Source organism: Paramormyrops kingsleyae, chromosome 11 (genome assembly GCF_048594095.1).
Source record: "Paramormyrops kingsleyae isolate MSU_618 chromosome 11, PKINGS_0.4, whole genome shotgun sequence".
Taxonomy (NCBI): Eukaryota; Metazoa; Chordata; class Actinopteri; order Osteoglossiformes; family Mormyridae; genus Paramormyrops; species Paramormyrops kingsleyae.
Genome location: NC_132807.1, coordinates 20,693,627 through 20,715,187, shown reverse-complemented (window position 1 = coordinate 20,715,187; position 21,561 = coordinate 20,693,627). Strand labels below are relative to the sequence as shown.

The following is a 21,561-nucleotide window of genomic DNA, read 5'->3' as shown; positions in this document are numbered from 1 at the left end:
GACCCTAACAGCAAGCTAGCCGCTCAAGCAAGCTCACATGCACTACGTCAGAAGGAGCACAAGAACATGCCGAGCCTATGACGGTTTATTCCGGAATTCCAGAAACAGGAGTTACTACAGGCCTCGAAGTGGCCCTTAGACTAGGTGTCTATGTTCCACTTCTCCCGGGGAGCTAATTAAAACACATTACTGGCACAACAACCGAGAAAATGGCGGTTATCTCAGGCTGCCATCAGTGGTTTACAAAGGACACTTTTAATTGTTTGCATTGTGAAGGCAGCTTGTCAGAACCCACACTTCGCTGCCTCTCCTTCATGTAGCGCTCCATCATCTGTCATTCCTCCCCGCACGCCTCCAACTTCCCGCTCATTTACTTAAGGGCTGCCTCTCTCCCTTATGAGAAGCTATTAATTGATAAACTGACTCTGACAGTGTTTTTGTTTCCTTGCTATTGAGGGAGGGATCTGGAGGTGGCGGTGCTTAAACTTAAAATTCCTTTCCGAACACCCACCCGTTTGCGTTGCAAGACACAGGCAACTATATTGCCAGGAGATTATTTTCATTTCCTTAGCCCACATATCCTACGTAGCTTAGATCCGACGGCATTTTTATTTACCGCGTAAATAGGCCAGATCTGATCGCTGATGGTGAATGTTAACCACTCATCATCTTTTGTGTCCCTCCGGCTGCATTTCACAGCATAAATGCTGGCTTTTACGTACATTTTAGCTCTATTATCAGGAACGATCAGTAGGAAGAGATTCTACGTTACCGTCTTAATGTAGACGTGCATGACGGCTGTCACGCTCCGTGTCAGTTGATAAACCACGCCACGAGAGCATCCCTCTCCTGTCGTCGGCCACACGCTAAATCACATTAGCCCAGGTGCCTGAGTGTAAATTGCTCCTCTCTGGATGAAGGATGAAAAAGTTCGCTCGTTAATATCACTCCATCATATCGGTTTTTGTAGCTAAACATGCAGTGTGTCCCCGTATCCATAAATATAGCCCGGGAGGGACTTCTGTGATGATATCGTACCATATGAGGACACCATTGGTGCACTTCGACAGATGTAAAGTGCATACTTCATCAGGGCTGCCATCTCCTCTCCCCCTTCATTTCCCAACAAATGTGCCAGTAATTCAGGTGTGAATATGTTTGCCTTTGTATAAGAATAGACAACACTTGGCTGAATGGATTTCAAAGCCATTGGTTTACCTGTGTTGTTGAACTCACTATTTCACATGGAAGCGCATATGCCTACACAACAGTGCACACACACATATGCATTGCTGGCACTGGCTAGTTTGAGGACTTCCAATTAACTCAAATCTTAAGCAAAAATGTTGGCGAGTTCCTTTGGGTGGCACAGTAGTTCAGTGGTTAGCGCTGCTGCCTCACAAGCCCAGAGCTGGGGACTGAGTCCCTGCTCTGTTCTGTGCGTGACCTAACCATGCAGATTGGTTTATTGCCAAAAATCTATGTACCCTGTGATGGTCTGGCATCTTGTCCAGGTTGTATTGCAGCCCTATGCTGCCTGGCATAGACTTCAGCCAACACCCCCCCACCCCCACCCCCCCCAAATATCCTGACCTGGATGGAAGGATGCTCTTCATTAAACATTTCCAGCTGATTATTAGTTTGCCTCACTGATTATCATCTTATTTTATTAGAAATAGTTAATTATAGTACTAAAAACCAAAAAGAAAGGCACATGAGGATTTCAGTTAATATGTGCATGCACTGTTTAACACGCACTGAAAAATCAACTGAATAACTGCAACAAGGATTGATGTTTAAGAAACTAACCATCCTTCTGTTTGCAGTCTCCACTATTTTAGAATAGCGTATGAATCACAATACAGACTTACTTGAAGAAGAAAGATCACATGTTTAGTGTTTCCCTACTATATATCTTTATGTGTGTGTATATATATATAGCCTATATATATATATATATATATATATATATATATATATATATATATATATATATAGATATATATATATATAGATATATATATCTTCTTTTACTCAGTTCTTAAATCCTGAGCATGGGAATGTTTCGTATTTATAATCGGGTAAATAAGAGGTTCCGCTTGGCACCGTCACGCCAGCAGTAATAATGACAGTAATCCCGATCTCATTACGGGCAGTGCATCAGGCAGGCTGGGGCCGCAAGATAAGTGCTCACTCGAATGGCATTGGCCTTTGTGCCGAGTGCCCTTTGAGGAAATACTGCGATCTACAGGACGCGGCAAGACAGCAGTGCCACTGTCACCATAATTAGCCAGCGGCAGTTTTCTATGCTCATTATTATTTATATAATTTACGTGATTGACGATTATCGATCGGCACTTGCCCGCCGATGACAACATTCCAGACATGCGTTATCCTTCAGCTTAATGATTTTAAATATGAAGGAACGCCTCTTAAGAAATAAAACGGTACCCAACTATGCTTTTTAAAGGGATTCATCTCAGGATGTGCATTAAGTAAACACCTTAGCTTCAAACCACCCTGAAGCCCCAGATGGGATCTGCAAGCTACTCCGCCACAGTTCCTTCCTCGCCGTGGCATAATTGCCGGACAATCCTGACTTGCATCATCCCGCTGCTGTCGCATAGCTGCAACATTATTGGGGTGTTGCGTGTCTGTTTGCCGCAAAGATGATCCGGAGCTCTATAGGGTGGCGGTCTGCTCGTCCACGCTTGGGCGCCCGTATGCATAAACATGAGGCTTGTGCGCTGCTCCTGACAGGCGAGCCCCCATAGAGGGGGCTCCGGCTGAGGTCCCGCTGGCACTCCGCTGGGTCCGTCAACTGCGCGGTAAACAAGGCCGAGCCAGGTAGGATCTCTGAGCCGAAAAGCGCAAGACGGAGGCTCCTCGCTACTGGCGAGGTGTCATCCCTGCTGTCGTTGCACGTCTCTTCTTGAAGTTCTGTATCGATTTCTCCCCCATAGTCCACCTTTTTTCCCCAAAAACAAAAAAAAAAAAATCCTTCACTGCATCCGGGGGCTCTTTGTGAAAGCAAAGAAATACTTGATGATCCATGCAGATGCAAGGTGATCGTGTAAACTCCGCCCACAACCCTGGAAGTGTGAGTCCATGGCTCAATACTTACATTGTTACAAAGATATATATGTGCACCTGCCTAATTCATCATGCTTAGGATACTCTCTGCTGGCGTTCTCTTTAACAGCCATGGGATTAGGGCATAATGGCTGAAAAGCACCTCATCTGGGATTGAAACTGTAATTATGAGGTGCAGGTAACCATTTCACATGCAGGAGATTGTAATGCGAGAGTGGATTTCCCTGGCTGCGGACTGCTATCGTACAAATAAGAAGGTGGGGAGATCGTTGGCAGCTCGGTTGCTGTCGAACGTTTTAAGCAGATCAGGCGACACTGTAGAAAGAGTGAGAAGAGGCCCCGAGGGAACAAATCTTATAAGGCAGAAGGATAAACTAGACTTATTCAACTAACTCAACATTCTCAAAAACAACCACTTACACGTTGTATGCGTGGGGATAAATGTCAGTGAGGTGACTGAGCACATCAGTCGATTCACCTCAGAGATGTCTTGCTATGGCACCCCTGAGATGGACCGAGTCTGTTTAGTGGACCAGAATCTACTTTGGCTGTTATTCCTAAACCGGTTTTCCCCACTCTAATCTCCAGAACTTTATAGCCGCTACACTACTGTCACTGCACCTGCAGTACGAAACACGAAATGCAGCCAGACACAATATTCTGCCAATCGAGTTTCCCCCAAACCATCAGGGCGCAGAAGAGCCCATAGTCCCCTCAGCTGAGAGTACAGGGAACCTCTGTACAATATTGAAGAAGGACAAGCTAATCTGTTCTGATTTGAAACAGTGCCACATGAAGGAGTGTCTGCAATCCCTCATTTTTTAAAGAATTTCACCTCAGAGTGAGGAGAGAGTAAGGAGGATTTAGGTTGGGGGGCGAGCTATTTCATGGTTCACTGCTTGCAGGTTCTTTTTTCTATTCTTTTGTTTAGTACTTATTTCACTCCTCATATGCACCACAATAACAGTACCCTTCGTTTTGTTCCAGGTACGCTATTTTACGTTTGGAAACAATTCCATTTCATGTCGTATATTGTTTGTCGATTTTCGAGACTCAGAGACCATGTGAAATATTTTCTGGTTATTCATCTTGTAGTTCATCAATTGGAAAAACACAGACAATGTCTATTATTATTATTAGTAGCAGTAGTAGTAGTGAGGAAACTGCATTAGTTGATGGTTTGTAAGCACGGATGCTTGTACATATAGTTCTGGAATATTCCATCCCCTCGGCCCCTCCCTCCTCTCCCCACCTTGTCCTCTGTGCCGTGTTTTCTCCAAGTGCAATTCTGCGGACCTGATTTCCATTTTCTGCCTTTAATTTCCTCCTCTTGCCACCGCACATTGTTTCACACTCTGCTGACTCCAGTCCTGTATGTTTAAATACCAGGCTGCACGCAGGTTGGGTTTTAGTGCCAAAGTCTCCTGCTTTGTCAAATGGTTTGCTAAACTGTAATGGGTCCTCAGCGATGGCGTTTTAATGTAGAAAATGAATAATTGAATCTATTGGCATGAGAGTTCTTGTTTAGTTGTTGAGTTTGGGAATGTGGCTGTATTCTACCTGGGGAAAAAAGTAAATCCAAGCACACTGATTAATACTCAGCAGTACTACAGTATGTTGTCTAAGAATCAGTATGATGAACGTGCACCTCATCCAAGGTGTAGCCTTTCCTTACCCTATGCTGCCTCCAACCTAACCAGAATAAGTGAAAAGAAGGTGGATGATCTATTTTTATATTCTCTTTTTACATTCTTACTCATTTTTATGATGCATGACGGACCAACTAAACTACTTGCTCAAAAGCATGGTGCTACTTGATCTTCTGAGACCATTCAGTGAAATTTCCATAACCTCTGCGAGATTATGTTATTGTCCTGTTTTAGACCTATCAAAGAAGCAGACAATGAACAAACATCGATTTCAGTGTATAGAAGCTTTGGCGATAGATTTTGTGTGTTTAGCAAGTGTTGTAGGTAATGCGAAAAACGAGGGTATGTTAGGCCCTCCTGGAATTACATCGAACGGTTTGTCCAATAAGATGAGCTTATTTTCCACTGCAAAGTGCAGCCCTATCTGTGGCAAGCTTCTATTTTCAGGACTAATGTCCACTGTGCTTCTGTGTATTGGTGTCTATTAGTTATTTTATGGATACAGCATTTTCTTTGCTAAAGAACCGAGCCATTTCATCCCCGCTTTTACTGTCCTGTCGAAGTGAATGTTATGGATGCCACAGAATGAAGAACAACCACGGTGCAGCCGATTTTACATACAAGCATGTGTCGGCACACGCAGAGCGCACACTGTATGTGGAGCAGGTCTGACACCAGATAACAAGCCGGAAGTTGCAAGTCAGAGGTGAATCCCAGCATGATTTAACACTGTGCTCGTCTGCACAGTAAAGATGAAGAAATTACTCACAAAAACACATCTCCCTAAAGGGGACTCTTGATGGGATCTCAGTCATAAATAATTGCTCCACTGGTCTACACCAGGTCCACGGGTCAGGATGCGACTGTACTGTGAATGGTGTGGCGGATGGTGTAGCACAGTTTACACTTGCATGTGGGACAGGAGTGTTGTTTTTCAGTTTTACAATGAGTTATGGTTTTATTCTGGAAAATTGAGTAAGATTTTGTTCTATTAGGTCAAGGGTTAAAGTGAAATAGCGTTTCTTGGCCCCCTGGACACATGAAGACAATGCCTGCGAGATCTATATTATTTCTGCATCCTCCCAGCATCTGCCCTCACAAAATCCAGTTTCCGATCCACCGTATCTTCAAAGGCCTTCCAAACCACTTTGCTTGAGGGCTGGAAAGGTGAGTCTATCCCAGAATTGTTGATGCTCACCTCTTCGCCTGCAAGAAAGGGGCTCTTCAAGGCAACGTGGCTGGAATCTGAATAGCCAATGGCGTCGGGAGCTCCAAACTTCTCGGGCCATTTCGAACCAATCCCGCGCCCCTCCAAAATTCCTGCCTTTCTTCATAAAAAGTTTTGGATACCTGCAGCGTAGCTGGGCACATCTTGTGACCGCTTAGCACTTAGTAGAGCTGTTAGAACACCAAAGAATATCCTTTACAAACAATTACCATACCATCTGGACTGTCAGCTCTTTCTGATTTTTTTTTTTCTACTTCCAGCCATTGGCTGCTGACGAGGGGTTACAGAGTCATTGAGGTTGGGTTGTTTGTCACGTTGTTCATTTAAAATCTGTTAACTGATTTTTTTTCCCCCTTCCTACAGTTTGGGTTGAAGCCACACAACTGGAACATGGCCCCTTACTCCCTCTCCGCATGCTGCCTAATAAACATACCCCTCTCAGATTGTAATTACGAGCAGTTTTTCAGCTACTGCTGAAGGGCAATCATGTGGAACAAGTGAGAAAAAATAAACTGATTAATCCACTGTTGTTTTACAAAAGAACAGAATCAGGAGAGTAATTTATTACCTTGTGTATTTGGTGACTGCAGAGTATTTATATAGCATCCCACCAAGAGTAAAACTTTTTAACACAATCTTGTTTTTTTTTTTTTGCCCATTCCAAATACTGATCTGTGTGATAATGCGTAATCAACATGGTGCAACATGAAAATACTCTCAGTCTGGAGTATTTTTTTAACAGCATGAGAGGATACTTACCGGTCTGTTGATTCAACGTTTGAGAAACAGCAAGTTAATAGATTGTGGTAAATTAGGTTAGGTTGGGATAAGTTTATGATTTTATTTTTGTGTTATTCAAAGAAAAGCAGAGGGAGCCTGACTAAATGAAAGTAATTATACTTATGTCATTTATTTTGTTAAAAAAAAAAAAGTCCCCAGCAGAATCCATGGTTCCTGTCGCATCCAATGATCCTCAAACAATGATGGGTCCACAGCCAAGCATGACCATCTGAATGAAGTCCTCACTCTGGAATGTGCTGTTTGGCTTTTGCCGAATATAATCGGCTCCATGCTGGCCATAAAGTTACACTTTTGATTAATCTGTTCAAAGAACATAATTCCATATCTCTTGAGGTGGATTTTGGCTGGAAAGAAGCAGTGATGTGTTCCCTGTTTCGCCCAGGGTCTTTCAGATAATGGATTCGCGAACAGTGGGCTCAGCTGAAGAGAGAGATCCCTTAATATTTTTCTGTTGACTTCCTGGATGATGCTTCGTCTCGCTCTTTGATCTCCACTCCTGGGAAGATTTACTGCAGCTCCTGAACGTTCTCAGTTATATGGCTTTCGCTAGGGAATGATGGACTTTCCGAGCTTAGACCCTGTATATTGACACCTTCATATTGATGGCAACAGTTCAGCAGATTTGTATCAGACAGGGCTGACTTACAGGAGTCCTCTCACTTTCACTGTACATGTTTTCCATAAGGGACTCTAAATAGATGAAAGAAACACTAAACTTCAATATCCTTTTGTCTCGGACACCCTCCGTACACTAACTCACTCACCAAATTCATCTTTTTTTAAACAGTACTGTTGGTTCTAAAGTATCAGGGTTGTTGTGTTTTGACGAGAGTTGAAAGGCCTGTAAACAGTCTACTGTGTTAGGGCCAGGATTTACATTAAGTATATCTATAGTAGAGATATGTCCTGTGTGCCAGGTAACATATTTGCCATAATTATAAATCAATAATGAGCAATTTTATGGGTTCTTGAAAGTCATTTTGAGTAGCTAGAAACACATTATCATTTTTTAGGGCGTGTAGGTGAGTGGCTGGTGTTTGATGTCCAGCTGTGGTTTTTTTTAAATTTTCCTGTCCTTTCATCCAACAGGCACGTCCGTCACAAAGGTGACAGCTACAGACGCGGACGACCCAGTGTATGGGAACAGCGCCAGGCTGGTGTACAGCATCTTAGAGGGGCAGCCGTACTTCTCCATCGATCCCAACACAGGTGAGTAAGGTACAGCAGTGGGACCGGTGAAGGCATCTTCAGGGAGAGTACTGAGAGCTTTGCTTTTCGACAACCAATTACTCCCCTAGAATCCACAGTCTGAGCCAGTCACACAATAACAAGGGTCTACTTTGACTGTAGTATCCTGAAGTGGTTGTATTGAAAAATGACAGGGTGGGTATCTAAGGTCAGCATCTATACGAATCCTTTTCATATCAAAGAAGGAATTAAGGAACATAAAAATGAAAATAGCCATGTGTTCAATAAGGTACACTCTTTTGCAACAGGTTCCTAGATGGCAATGGAAAACAAATAGCACCAGTTTTAATTCACACCATCTTATGAAACATAAATTCTACTATTTACTTGCTAGAACCAGATATAGACTAGAGAGTATGGACAGAGATAGGTTTTCCGACCATTGGTATGCTCCGACAATTCTAATAGCCTGATTATCTTTAAATTATATTTGTAGTCTGCCTGCCTCATATTTAACCTTGGCTTCGTTTTTAAATTACATTTTCTGCAGACTTGTTAACTGTGTCTGCAAGCAGCATGATTAAATAATGTAAAATTACATTAACAAGCAATTAAATGGAAATTAAAAGATCGTGATTTGAAAAATAAAAAGAGAATAGATCAGATCAAGTAACACAAAATATTTTTTTTCTTTTCTTTTTTTTACCTATCCTATACTTGAAAAATAACTTTTTTGTAGCGTTATTTGGTTTGATTATTCGACTTGGATGTGTGGAAGCCCTTTGCTTGAAAATGAAATACAAAAGAGTCCTCCTTTAGAAAACATTGTGCATACTTTGCATAATTATTGAATATATGCAGATGGCTCATTCAAATGAGACAGATGTTTTAATGAATGTTAATGAAAGATAAAAGGTAGGGGGGAAAAAAACACCATTAGAACACCCACCCAGAACAATCCATTTGACACCTCCAACCCCTGCAGGAAATTAACCAATGCTGATAATTTAGTAAACATTATGGTCAAATTCATCACTTGATAAATGGACAGAAAAAAATCCAAACATCCATGAAAATCAGTGTTTTCTTTTTCCCCGTCTCTCGGTAATTATTATTTAATGGGAATAACTTATGATTCTTGAGGATTAGGGTGAGGTAATGGATGTGGAGTGAAATGAGAGTGTATTTACACCCCGCTTCATGCTATTAAAAATTGGCTGGATTATTTTTCCCTGGGCATGCCGAAGCTGGAGTTTCTATGCCGATAATGCCGCCCAAATCCCGCTTTCGCTTTCACGGAAACGGAGGGTGGATTTGAGGAGAGGGGCTGTGGGCCCTCCCCAGCATGACCTCATGTTGGTACGGCTGCTTTTCATATGTCTTGTGATCTCTTAGCTCGGGATGAATACTGTGAGGGGACTTGAGCCTTTGTCAGTATAGTGGGGGATTCTTGGCTATACCTAGGACAGAAAAAAAATAAAAAAACACTTTTTCCGTGCTCTATCATTAAGATAGAGGTGCAGAGATCTACAGTCACCTCTATATGGTAACTGAACGTTCAGAGCAATCAAACAGGAAACCATTTATACAGTGAAAGTGACAAACCTTTCATACCATATTTCCTAAGATAAAAACTGGGATTCAATTAAAGGCTGGGTCTCAGATAATGGCTGGGGGCATGATCGACATGAGCTAATAATGGCCAGACCCCAGAAACAGGCCAAAAAAACAAGGGTGGGTCGGCACCTGGGGGCTCATTTATAAAGGCTTTGTACAAATGGAATAGAGAAAACATTTGTACGCATGATTATACAAAGATTTTGGAATTCATCAAGAAACAACATAACCATAACATAACCTAAAAAAGTTTGCTTATTTATGAAGGGTCTATAGCAGTCGTACGAGCGTTTAGGAGGAAATCAGATTAATCTTATATGTATGATGCACGTGGCACTAACGAAAAGTTAACTATTAGAAGGCAGTAACTGGTACTGCTAGCTAGCTAGTTCTTAACATTTTAATGGCCTTCCGGTACTGTAATCGACTATTATACAGTTTGTTTTCAGAGAATATTTCCTATAAATGTACCAGGTATGTTTTACAAGGTTTAAACAGACACAATGGTGGTGTTTTAATCATTCATATATAGAATTTGTATTATCAGTGCAATGCAGTAACAGAAGTAATTAGAAATAACGGCCTGCTTCTAATAGAAGCCTGCCTCAGAGAAAGGCCTGTCACTCCTATGGCTTAGATAAAACGGCCTGCCTCTAATACAAGCCTGCCTCAAAGAAAGGCCTGTCACTCCCGTGGCTTAGATAAATAAAGGCCTCTGCCACTATTTCATGAAAAATGCCATTCAGTTTTTAGTAATAATTTATATAGCTCTGATGTGGAGAGCAGTATGCTTCATTTAACATGAGATTTACCGCAATTTACAGCGAAATACAACGTATTAGTACAGCTAATCTCTATTCGGAAATCAGCCGTAATGTAATTCAGAAAACGTAGCCCAGCTCACAGTAAATATCACCGAGAGTTTGGCATAATCCAGCACTTCCTCAGTTCTGTCTCAGTTTTGATATTTATTTGATGAACCTGCGAGTGTCTGTGTTTGAAACGGATTTACCCGCATCTGCTGATGAGCTTTATATTCCTGTCCTGTGATGCTGCAGTAATGAGGCTCCTTCCGTCTGAATGCAATATTTAAGATTGTCGCAGGCAGGCAGCATTATTTTCAGCCAATCAGAACTTAAAAACGACCCCAGGCATATAAAAATTCCATAAACAAACAAGCCAATTTGTAGCACTGAGCTAAGTACACAGCAGATGTTATCCACATGACCAAAAATTTTTATTTATCTGGGGAAGGGGTGCTATTCTTATTGCAGATATTACTAAGCACACTAGATAGATCCAGAGGGATGTTATTTATATGTTTGGTTTTAAATGCAACTGTTTTAAATTGCAAAAAATATATTGCTAAATTTGTTTGTGTTTCATATCTAGTTTTATTGATGATATCAAGTCTGTTGCATTATGTTTTCCTGGAACAGGCTATAATTGATTATGATGAATTAATTACACTTATTTTAAATTGACAAACAAAGCAAGGTGTTGGAATAAAATAATCAGTTCCATTTATTACTGCATAAGGATCAGAATTAGAAATAACTTCAGCATATTTTGATATTGAATACTGGGATATAAGAAGCAGAACATGTTTTAGTAACATAATTTACAATTGGCTGAATCTGACACTAGTGTATTGATGTTGTCTGGTTGTTTTCCACATCAGCTGTTGAGTCATCAGTACAATGTGTTTGTTTGGTTGTTTCATTTCAGCGGTTATTAAAATCGCGCTCCAAGGGATGGATCGAGAGATGAGAGAAGAGTACCTGGTTGTCATCCAAGCAAAGGATATGGGAGGTCACATGGGAGGGTTGTCAGGGACAACCACCGTCACCATCACGCTAACAGATGTCAACGATAACCCGCCAAAATTTGCGAAAAGTAAACACAAGAAAATGTCTTCCTTTCTTGCCTGGGATTTAAAAATAATGCCTTAGTTATTAACATGTTTTATTTATTGAGAGTGAAAGTATCTTTGTATTCATTTGGATTAGCAACACCTAATAGTGGTACCATGACTCAATTAGTAAGCTAAATTGATTCTATCCATGAATTCATGCACTTGGCTAAGGAAAAAAATAACAGGGTCAATAATTGTATCATACACTACAGTACATGTGACTGGTGATTCTTTCTGGTAGGTCTGTATGAGTTTGTGATACCCGAGGACCTCAGCATCGGCCAGCCTGGGGGAAAAGTGAAAGCAAACGACCGGGATCTGGGGGAGAATGCCAAGTCAAGCTACAACATTATCAGTGGTGATGAGAAGGACATTTTCGAGATCACCACGGATCCTCAGACACAGGAAGGAATCCTCCGATTAAAGAAGGTATAGGACTTTCTCAAACTTATATTTGGTCTGGATGCTAGTGTAGTGCATCGCTAGCATGGCAAATGGCTAGAATAATGTATAGCCAGGATACTTCATAGCTATTATAGCAGATATTTTGCACACTTTATGGATTAATGATTTCATCGTGAAGAGAATATAGCACATGTTGCACATACTGTAATATATTCAGCTTCAATGTTCACAACTTCTTCCTCAACCCAACAGGCTGCTATGCATATTTTCAAGTCACGGAAATTAGACTCATTGCCAACTTGCAGTTCTTAACTAATATTTCAACAAACTCATTTATATCTCTACATTATATTTATATATTACATTTGTACGTTACATATTTGGCTCGTTTATATCTGTCCTATCGATATTCTTGCACCTACGTATAAGTTGTGCATGAAGCACGCAATCTGTGGATTTGCCACCCTACATAGGCATATCATTCCTTTCACTTCAAGAGCTTAGACTCGACCATTACGGCTTTACTGATATGCTTCGGACAAAATCCTGATTTAGGTTTAAAAGAATAAAGCAGGCGGTAAACATAGGCGGCAAAGCTAGCAGGAAAACAGCTATTAAAACCTTGGCAAAGGAATTTCAACGAAAAAAGAGGGGTGAGGGTGAGTTTCCGTAAACTACTACGGAATCCCAAGTAATCTAGAACTGGAAATCCGACATAAAATAAGAATTGTTAAATACGTATTGTTAATCTTGTTAAGGCAGATCACAATTCTATTTATCCATATTCCTAACATTTATTCTGGTCAGGGTCGAATTGGACTGGGGAAGCTGGAACAAATTCTTAGCAGCTCAGGGAACAAGTCTGGAGTGCAGCCTGCATGGGGTTCCTGGCCTCTGCAAGGCACATACACTCACAATCATACACAGCTGCCAGTTTATCCATGCCAGTCAGCCTAACTGTGCGTCTTTGGACTGTGAGGGCAAACTGGAGTACCCAGAGAAAAGCCACGCAGAGCAGGGAGTATAGGCCAGCTCCACACCCACCATGGAGGTGGGATTCACACCCCATTCCTGGACATATGAGGCAACAGTGCCGCCCCCAAAGCCACCCGGGTGGCAATGGGGTGGGGGGGGGTTGTGTGGCTCAGTGGGTTAGGATGCTGTGCCGTGTTCAGAAAGTTGCCGGTTCGAATGCTAGCTTCGGCACAGTGATTTCACTGTGGGGCCTCTGAGCAAGACCCTTAACCCCAATTGCTCCAGGAACTGGCTGGTCCTGCTTTCTTAGTCATATGTTGTTTTGGATAAAAGTGTCCGTAAATGTAAATTTCACACTCTATTTGATACATGTATGCTGCAGCAGTTCAGTGTCGTGAACTAGGAACCAGCAAGACAGCTTCTAGTGCTCGCAGAAGCCTTTTGGTTGCAAGTCAACACTCTTAACCACTACCTGCAGTCACAGTTCCAAGAGGTCCCTGGACCCTGCTGTTGCCGTTCATCGCATGGCCAGTCCCCCGCAGCCGAATGGTAATGGGCTTTGGCCAAGTGTCCCTCCCCCACGGATGGCACGGAGCAAGAGGAGAAGACTTTGCGGTCGGCAGATTTTCCACTCTGTCCCCCTAGGGCGAGGTGTTTGTTTCAGAGGACGTACGAGCAGAAGCCAGGGGAAAGTCCTCCTCCATGACTGAGCCGTCTGCCCCGTGACCAAACCGGTATCTGGCACCACCGAGGCACCTGTCCACTGTCACCTTTAATGTTCTGACGCGCAGTTTTGCGAAACAAAGGATTAAAAAGAGTAATTTGACTAACACCCCCCTAACAAATATTGCTGTGTAAAGTGCTGCCAGATATCTAAAGATCCTTTGTGGCAAGGTTAAAATTATTGATCTGTATGAGGCTACAGAGAGCGAGTCTTTGTTGTCAGAGGGTGTAAGCTTTTTATCTCGGGCCCCCTCAGGGCCATTTGGTGAGGGTGAGGGGGCTGTTTCGCTCCCTCTTGTCTTCAGCAGGCAGGGTCGATCTTTGATGTCCCCAAACATGGCTCGCGTTTACATACAGCCCACAAGTAGCCAGGGGGGAGCGGGGGAGGCTGGACCCTGTGGCGGCCCTCCAGGGCCAAGGGAACGGAAGCAGAACAGGTCTGATTGTGAAATGGGAACAAGAGGCTTTCTCATTATATGCCACAGACCCAAGAGCATGGGAGCTAAAGCGCTCCAGGATGAAGCAGGTGAAACACCACTCATGGTGAAATTTACGCAAGCTTTACTGGTACTGATAAGCATTTCCAATATGGCCGATATATCATTCATAAGGCAAAAGGAAAAAAAATCAAATTATTTATATATATATATATATACATTTGTAGGCAGTCTAGGAAAATGATGTTCGACTGATCTTCATGTTGCTGTAAAACTATATTATGTCTGTCAAAGTGTGTCAGCTTGGCCATTTCAAAACCACACCTGAAGGATTTGCATCGATCATCCAACACATCCATGTGTTTTTGACTCGACCACAGCCCACCTTGTTTGGCTAATCAACACCTCATTGACATTTTAAAATTAATGACTTAAGATGTGAAATGTAGAAATGCATGGAATGGCCCAGGTGCCCCTGAGGAGAATTTGGGGAATTGAGTTCTTCTACCCATTCAACTAGATGTCAGTAATTTTTTGGAGAATGGGGGTCATTCTTTTAAGTCTTTGTTGTATTACTCTTAATTTTCACATGTTCTAATACTAAACTTCCGTTCTGGGCACATATACCCTTACTAATCGGATAAATAGCTTTAAACCTTTTCTTTTCCTGCCTAAGACTTTTGAACAGTACTGTATATATGTTTAACGACATAAAAAAATAATAGCTAATTGTGCCATCATCCTACTAAGCTATATCTTAAACTTACATTATTTCCAGTCATTAGTCAGCCCCTTAGCCATCGGTACTGTAGCCTAGCTGCCTCTGCTGCTACACAAGACAGCGCAGGGTCTGCTAACTTTTACATCGTCCGGTGTTTGGCTGCCAGCCAATGTCCACAAACAAATGTGTCTGCAGTATTGATTTCCCTGTTTGTTTGTTACTGTACCATTGCTTATAAAATGGCAGGCAAGGGAAAATGTGAAAGTTCTGGTGTTAGCGCATGCTTGTGATACTCCGTAATGTTCGACGTACGACAAAGTAGACTTACGAGCTGTACGTCGGAACCTCACTCTCTCAAGACGTCAGGGAGTGTCTGTATATAGCTGCTGTCATCAGTTTTCAAATTTCCAAAAATTGCATTTGAAGCGTTCAAAAGTGCCTCAGAGGTGTTTGTGTGTGATCATAAAAGACAAGCCTTTTGGCATGTTTTTCTCTGTTTTTTATTCACACTGTGGACAGTGTCAGGCCCCTAAGCTTGATCTCCAGGGACAGACAGTGCTCTGCAGTTACCGCCTGCGCAGCACCTGACTCGAGTGTCACAGTGACCCCAAGTGCTGCCCCCCTGCCCTTGGGCTCGGCCCTCGGCCCGTTAGCCTGGCCTGGAAGGCGCTGAAACTGGCGCTTCAATAGGCAATACTCGGGCTGGGGGCAGATAGAGGAGCTAGCTTACCCCAGCATCCCAGTCCCGCTCGTGGGGACTTCAAAGCTCCCCCATTGGGGGGCGATTCCCAGCTGTGCTGTCTTCACAGCTGGGGCTGCTCCACAGCTCCCCTCTCCCTCATTTTGTTTCTTTTTTCAACACAGACTTTTTTTTCCTTGCCTCGCGCCTCTTATTCCCAAAGCCGGCCCTTTGCCTCCAGCGACTAGGCCCAGTTTTGATTTTCCTATAAATCCTAGTTATAAAGTAAGGAAGTGACTTGATCCCATTACTCTAGTATTATAGAAGCACCCAGAGGTGATTCTGAAGAAAAGGAGCTTGGTCAGGGACTGTCATGGTGTCACCGGCTACTAAAACTGTGACATTTTTACATATGACAAATACTGAACTGAGAGCTATGCATGTATGCGATAAGAAACAATCCTAAAATTTTCTTACAAAACAAGACATTAAATAACCATATTGTATTTTACTTTGATAGCTGACTGAAGCTGAAAAATGTGTGCATACCAAATTTAAGCTAGTGGCCATAAAATATGTTTATATATATATATATAATGCTTCAAATTAAATATAGACAGCCTGTTACCTGACATTTCCTTTCCTACCTATTATTTCTTGGAAGAATCTCATGACTTTGGAATTGCCATGGTAATGCAGGGTAAAATAATTATATTTCCGAAAAGAACAAACATACAAATGACATTTGTGCATGATTGCTTTTCAGTTTACAATAGATTTCCTGTGAAAATATTAGATTAACCTTATTTACAACAATGTCGCTGTCCGGAGCAGATGTTGCCTGTGTACAAATTAATAACATGTTGATTACTTCAGGTGAGATTTTGTATATTGTCAATAAATAACAGATTTATTTTGTTTTCCTTTATTGCATTTGTGTGTGTTTTTTCTTTTGTTTTATCATGAATGCAATACGTTATATGGGAGGACAGGAAAAAACACTGACAGTAAAAACTGTTCCTAAGTTTCATCCATCAGCATTAGATCTGTTCATCTTTGCTTCGACGGTCATTAGCTACCAGGATTTTTCTCCATCAATCTCAACAGCCACTGGACTTCGAGACCAGAAAATCCTATTCCCTGAGGGTGGAGGCAACAAACGTGAACTTTGACCCTCAGTTCAATACCGGGGGGGTTTTCAAGGACACAGCTACCGTCAAGATCGCCGTAGAGGATGCAGACGAACCTCCAGTGTTCAGTCAACCCAGCTACCTGGTAGAGGTGCATGAAAACACGGCCATCAACACCGTCATCGAGCAGGTGACGGCACACGATCCTGATGTGACCGGCAGTCTTGTGAGGTAAGATGCATGGTTCAACATCATAGTTTGGTATTAACTTTTTAAAAGCTAATGCTGTTTCTCTAAATACAGTAAGTAAAATACTAGCCTTAGCACACCTGTAATGTTCATTACATGCGGATCATCAATGCTGATTATTGGCAGTTCATTCTCCAGCATAGAGGTTCACCTCCACAGTTGAGTGTGTGAAGCACCTAAACTGTGTGCTTAAATTTTGGATGCGTTCCTCACAGTCCTGAGGGTTTCTTCTGCAGTCTAAAACCATATCATTTGGTAAATCAAAATGGCTCATTGTGTGTGTGCTCATGTATATATTACACTGTGAGGATCAAATGTGATAAAAACAAAAAAAACTGTGATTTTGTGTGGAGACATTTTTTCGGTCTCAACAAGGGGAAACTCAATTTTATAAAAATCTGTTAATGCAATCAAAAAACTAAACATGTCAAAAGTCTTGTATTTTGATTGATTACTAATGGTTAAGGTTAGGGCTGGGTAGGGTTTACAGTTATCATAGTTGGGATTAAGGTCGGGATAAGATATAGATTCTAGGGGTGTAACAAAACTCATGGTTCGGTATATACCTCGGTTTTGAGGTCACGGTTCGGTATGTTCTTCAGTTTTGGAGTCACGGTTCGGTATGTACTTCGGTTATGAAGTCATGGTTCGGTATGTACCTCAGTTTTGAGGTCACAGCTCAGTATGTACCTTAGTTTTGATGTCACGGTTCGGTATGTACCTCGGTTATGAAGTCACGGTTCGGTATGTACCTCGGTTTTGAGGTCACGGTTTGGTACATTTTCGATACAGCGTGAGTAAAAGTACTGTAATAAAACATTTTTTTTCTTTATTAAATAGTGGTTTACAGATCAAAGTATGACTGTCTTAAATGAAATGTCTCATCAACACTGCTGCAACCTACTACTAACAAAAAAGTACAATTTACATAAAAGTAAATCAAAATAAATATTCTCTCATGCAAATAAAAATAAAAGAAACATCCATTAAGGTGCACAACTGTACCTGACTTGTATTGTATTGACATTAGCAGATTTCAGCTTCATATTAGAACTGTGCAACACAAATGTTGTCTCAAAACATACAAAGTATAAGAAAATAAATATTCATCATGGTGCATCAGTGGAAGGTCTTCAAGTACTGGTTTACTTGTGTTCACCGTAATTATGCGCACATGCATAGTGGTGCGGCTTCATCCGGCCCTTTCTGAACGTGACTCGGGGAAACACACAAATACAACGTAGGATCAACATTTGCTGAGTACATATGAGTACCGAACCGAAGTAAGTGTACTGTTACACTCCTAATAGATACCTAATCTGTGTGTGTGTGTGTGTGTGTGTGTGTGTAAGTGTAATGTGTCTGTAGGTACTGTAATGATCAGCGTGTGCCGTTCCCCATGTTTCCCTCGGTTGGCCCCAGACACACTGCAATCCTGTACTGGATAAGTAGGATGGAAGAAGAATGGATATATTCACCTGACTGCCAAATTCATCCAACAGATTTGATGAATTCATACAATAAAATCACTCTCTACTGTACTTAATACCTTTTACAGGGCAAAGAAGTCCACCTTTATCAGAAGAGAAGGGGTTTTATATTAAAATGATATTTTCCTACTGCAGATATTTTGAAATAATTCAGTTGCTGTCTTTTTCTTCTAACTTTTTTTTTCTCTCTTTTGCACTCACTCCTGCATAAAAACTATATTCTGTTGGTACCACTTTTCAAATTCAAATGCGAAAAGAAATCCTGGTTGGTTGAAAAACGTATGAAACATTATTAAAATCAGTCAATCCTAATTCTTCTTTGTAGCTGGAGAAAAGAATATTTCTTGTAATAAGGTTATTACATAAATTGGGGCATTTATAAATTGTTGAATTTGTTAAGGATTTAAAAAGTCAGTTTGGCTTTTGCTTTGGAAATTCATACAGTATCCTGTATAATATATAAAAAAAATGGTTCAGGTCTGTGATTCTGAATTCCCCTCCGTCTGAGACTCGGTATGTGAATGAGTGTGTCACTGTAAATGAACTGCTCAGTGAGGAAGTGCCATTATCTGCAGAATATGACTGAACATGGAGGCCTGTACTTCCTCAGATGGGCTCTGTCCACCACAAACCTAATTAGCCAAGTGTTTGTGGGAAATACATGGATGGGTAAGAACTTGATAGCAGCTCCCCATTCTTATTTGTGAAATTTACATCTATATGTTTGTGTGAATGTGTGTGTGTGTATGTTTGTGGATTAGGTTTATATTACATTGTGGGGGACATTTGGTGTTCCCCGTAGACATGAATGGAGAGTCCTCACAAAGATGTAACTACGAATCTCTGTGTGTGTGTGTGTGTGTGTGTGAGAGAGAGAGAGAGAGAGAGAGAGAGAGAGAGAATAGGATTTCATTACTTGGCAGAATTGTCAGATCTATCCTGACAAAATAGTTGAAATTGCTGGACTGATTAATAATTCTAGTGTTCCCGATTCACCAACCATTTAGAGGGATAAAAGGTATTCTGACATTCATGCTGGCTGTGTTAATGCATGTGCGGCCTCTGACTGGGGTGGCACGATTTATTTCGGATAATTGCTTTGTTGAGTTATATCACTTCAACATGGGGAATGCATCAGCTGGGAAAACAAAGGACCATGCGATGTCTAACCTAAAAACGACACGAACCAAAATCCAAACACGTGGCTTAATTCAAGATTCACAAGAAGATCAGTTGGCTCTGAGTACAGATATATGCATCAGCAAAAATATTTCTTTTCTATAGCAATTAATATATAGGTAGTGTTCCACATGAAACACATTTGGAAGATGAAGACACCACATATACAACAAAATGAATAAAACACAACAGATTGGCCTTAAAATCCATCTCAAGAATCTTGCCACCACCTAAGGGCAGGAATACACTCCCACTATGTCAAGCTCTGTCAAACCTCTGTATTGTTGCAAGGGTTCATCTTTTTTTGTATTTGTGACAATATTATGTATGTGTTATATAATTAAAAGAATTGGTGAATTCTTATGCAGTACTATACTACTACTACTACTGCTACTACTACTACTACTACTACTCATAATAATAATAATAATAATAATAATAAATAATAATAGCGTGATTTCGCAGCGATGTCTTCTCCGGCTCATCCTTTTATTGCTTGCTCCAGAAAATACCGCAAGGGCACCTTCACCATAGGTTATAAAGGTAATTTCTCTCCATGCACTCCCGCATTTCATTAAGTCTCCTGTGGCCTCTTTTGTTCTGCGCCACACTCAACAGGTTCTTTAATTATATAGTGGGCCGAGAGCAGGTGAAATTACAGATGGGGTGTTTTTCTGGTGCAGCGTAGTGCACAGCGGTTATACGTCTTCATCCCTATAAATTTATTTATTTACTTATTTACTCGCTTTTTTAGTGTTTGCATTGCAGTTAGCTGCTACCCTATAGGAAACCCGCTGACTTCACATTTCTTTCTCCATTTTGTAGTTTGCAGATTCATGTTTATTCATCATTTTATGTACTTTATGTGGTTGTAGAAGTAACACTGTTAGTTCAAGTACACTTGCAGTCTACTTAAACACTGTGTTCACTTCTTACACAAAATATTAAACCTCATATTTTTTTTTACCGTATCATCATCTGCTGGTTCATTGTGCCTCGGTTCAGGAACACAATAAACAAATACATTTTCTCATTAGATACATTAACATACGTCACACGATCACTCAATAATAATAATAAAAAGAAGAAGAGGAAGACAAAAATGAATTATTATTATTGTTGTTGTTGTTGTTATAAGTGAGTGGACTCACGTGGTATTTATAACTTCCTAGAAAACATTGAGTGTTGAAGGCCTTTTGCCAGCAGCAAATAGACAGACCTGAGGTTTTATGGGAAGCTACATTAGCAGGATCCTTGTTAGAGAGTTTTTTTTTAACTTTGACATTTTAGGAAAGGGAAAGCTGCAGGACACCAAAGAGTTTCTACACCAAAGTGGTCTACGTCGTATTACTTCCCCTATCTGCCAAAAAAAAAACATAAGGGTGTCCAACAGGAAGAGCGGGCAGCTTATGGGACGCCATGACTTTGAAGCTAATGGCTGTGCCTCGACCTGACATTTCCTTGCAATCTTGTGTGGTTTTCCAGCGGAGATAAATTGTCCCAATACAGCATGCGGTGTTTCTTTCAGTTAACAGACATCCATTATCCCTCCTTGAATGCGATTTCCTCCCGGTGAATGACATAAATAGACACATAATATGGCGTGTTACTTCCTTAGCCTGGTGGCTTCATTAAACAGAACACCAGACTAGAAAAAGGATGGATGGATGGTTGGATGGATGGATTGATAGATTGGTGGACTGGTGTATTGTGAACATATGTTTTTTTCTTGTAATTTGAGCAAATTATTTGGTATAATTCAAAATAATTCCCCTGTCTCGGGGGGAGTGCAGGGAGATCTTTTGCATTTAATTGGTTTCCTTTCCTATTTTGCATGAAAACTTTGACGGTGACTGTAGACCGACTGACTGTGCCGGTGGAGGGACGCGGCCCGCTGTGATCTGCCGCCTGCTTTCTCCTGTTCCCTTGCTCCTGTGGTGCTCTCTTTCTTTCTCTTTCTTTCCCTGCTCTTTCTCCCTCGCTGTGCTTAATGTACTTAAGCAAATGTGATTTCGGGAATTCTCCTTATAGTGTAACAGTGATCCGACGGCCGCATCAGTGCATATAAGCCTGTGTAGAAGT

General features: G+C 41.3%; 1 protein-coding gene across 3 annotated transcripts in view; it reads left to right on the top strand.

Moving 5' to 3' along the window:
- Nucleotides 1–21,561, top strand: part of cdh8 (cadherin 8) — a 75,811-nt gene that overhangs the window by 41,305 nt on the left and 12,945 nt on the right. For all 3 annotated transcript variants that reach the window (XM_072718235.1, XM_023790847.2, XM_023790848.2), the window contains exons 4-7: nucleotides 7,861–7,980; nucleotides 11,305–11,472; nucleotides 11,733–11,920; nucleotides 16,539–16,792. In XM_072718235.1, coding sequence (XP_072574336.1) covers nucleotides 7,861–7,980; nucleotides 11,305–11,472; nucleotides 11,733–11,920; nucleotides 16,539–16,792 — 730 coding nt within the window. The remainder of the gene's footprint in view (nucleotides 1–7,860; nucleotides 7,981–11,304; nucleotides 11,473–11,732; nucleotides 11,921–16,538; nucleotides 16,793–21,561) is intronic.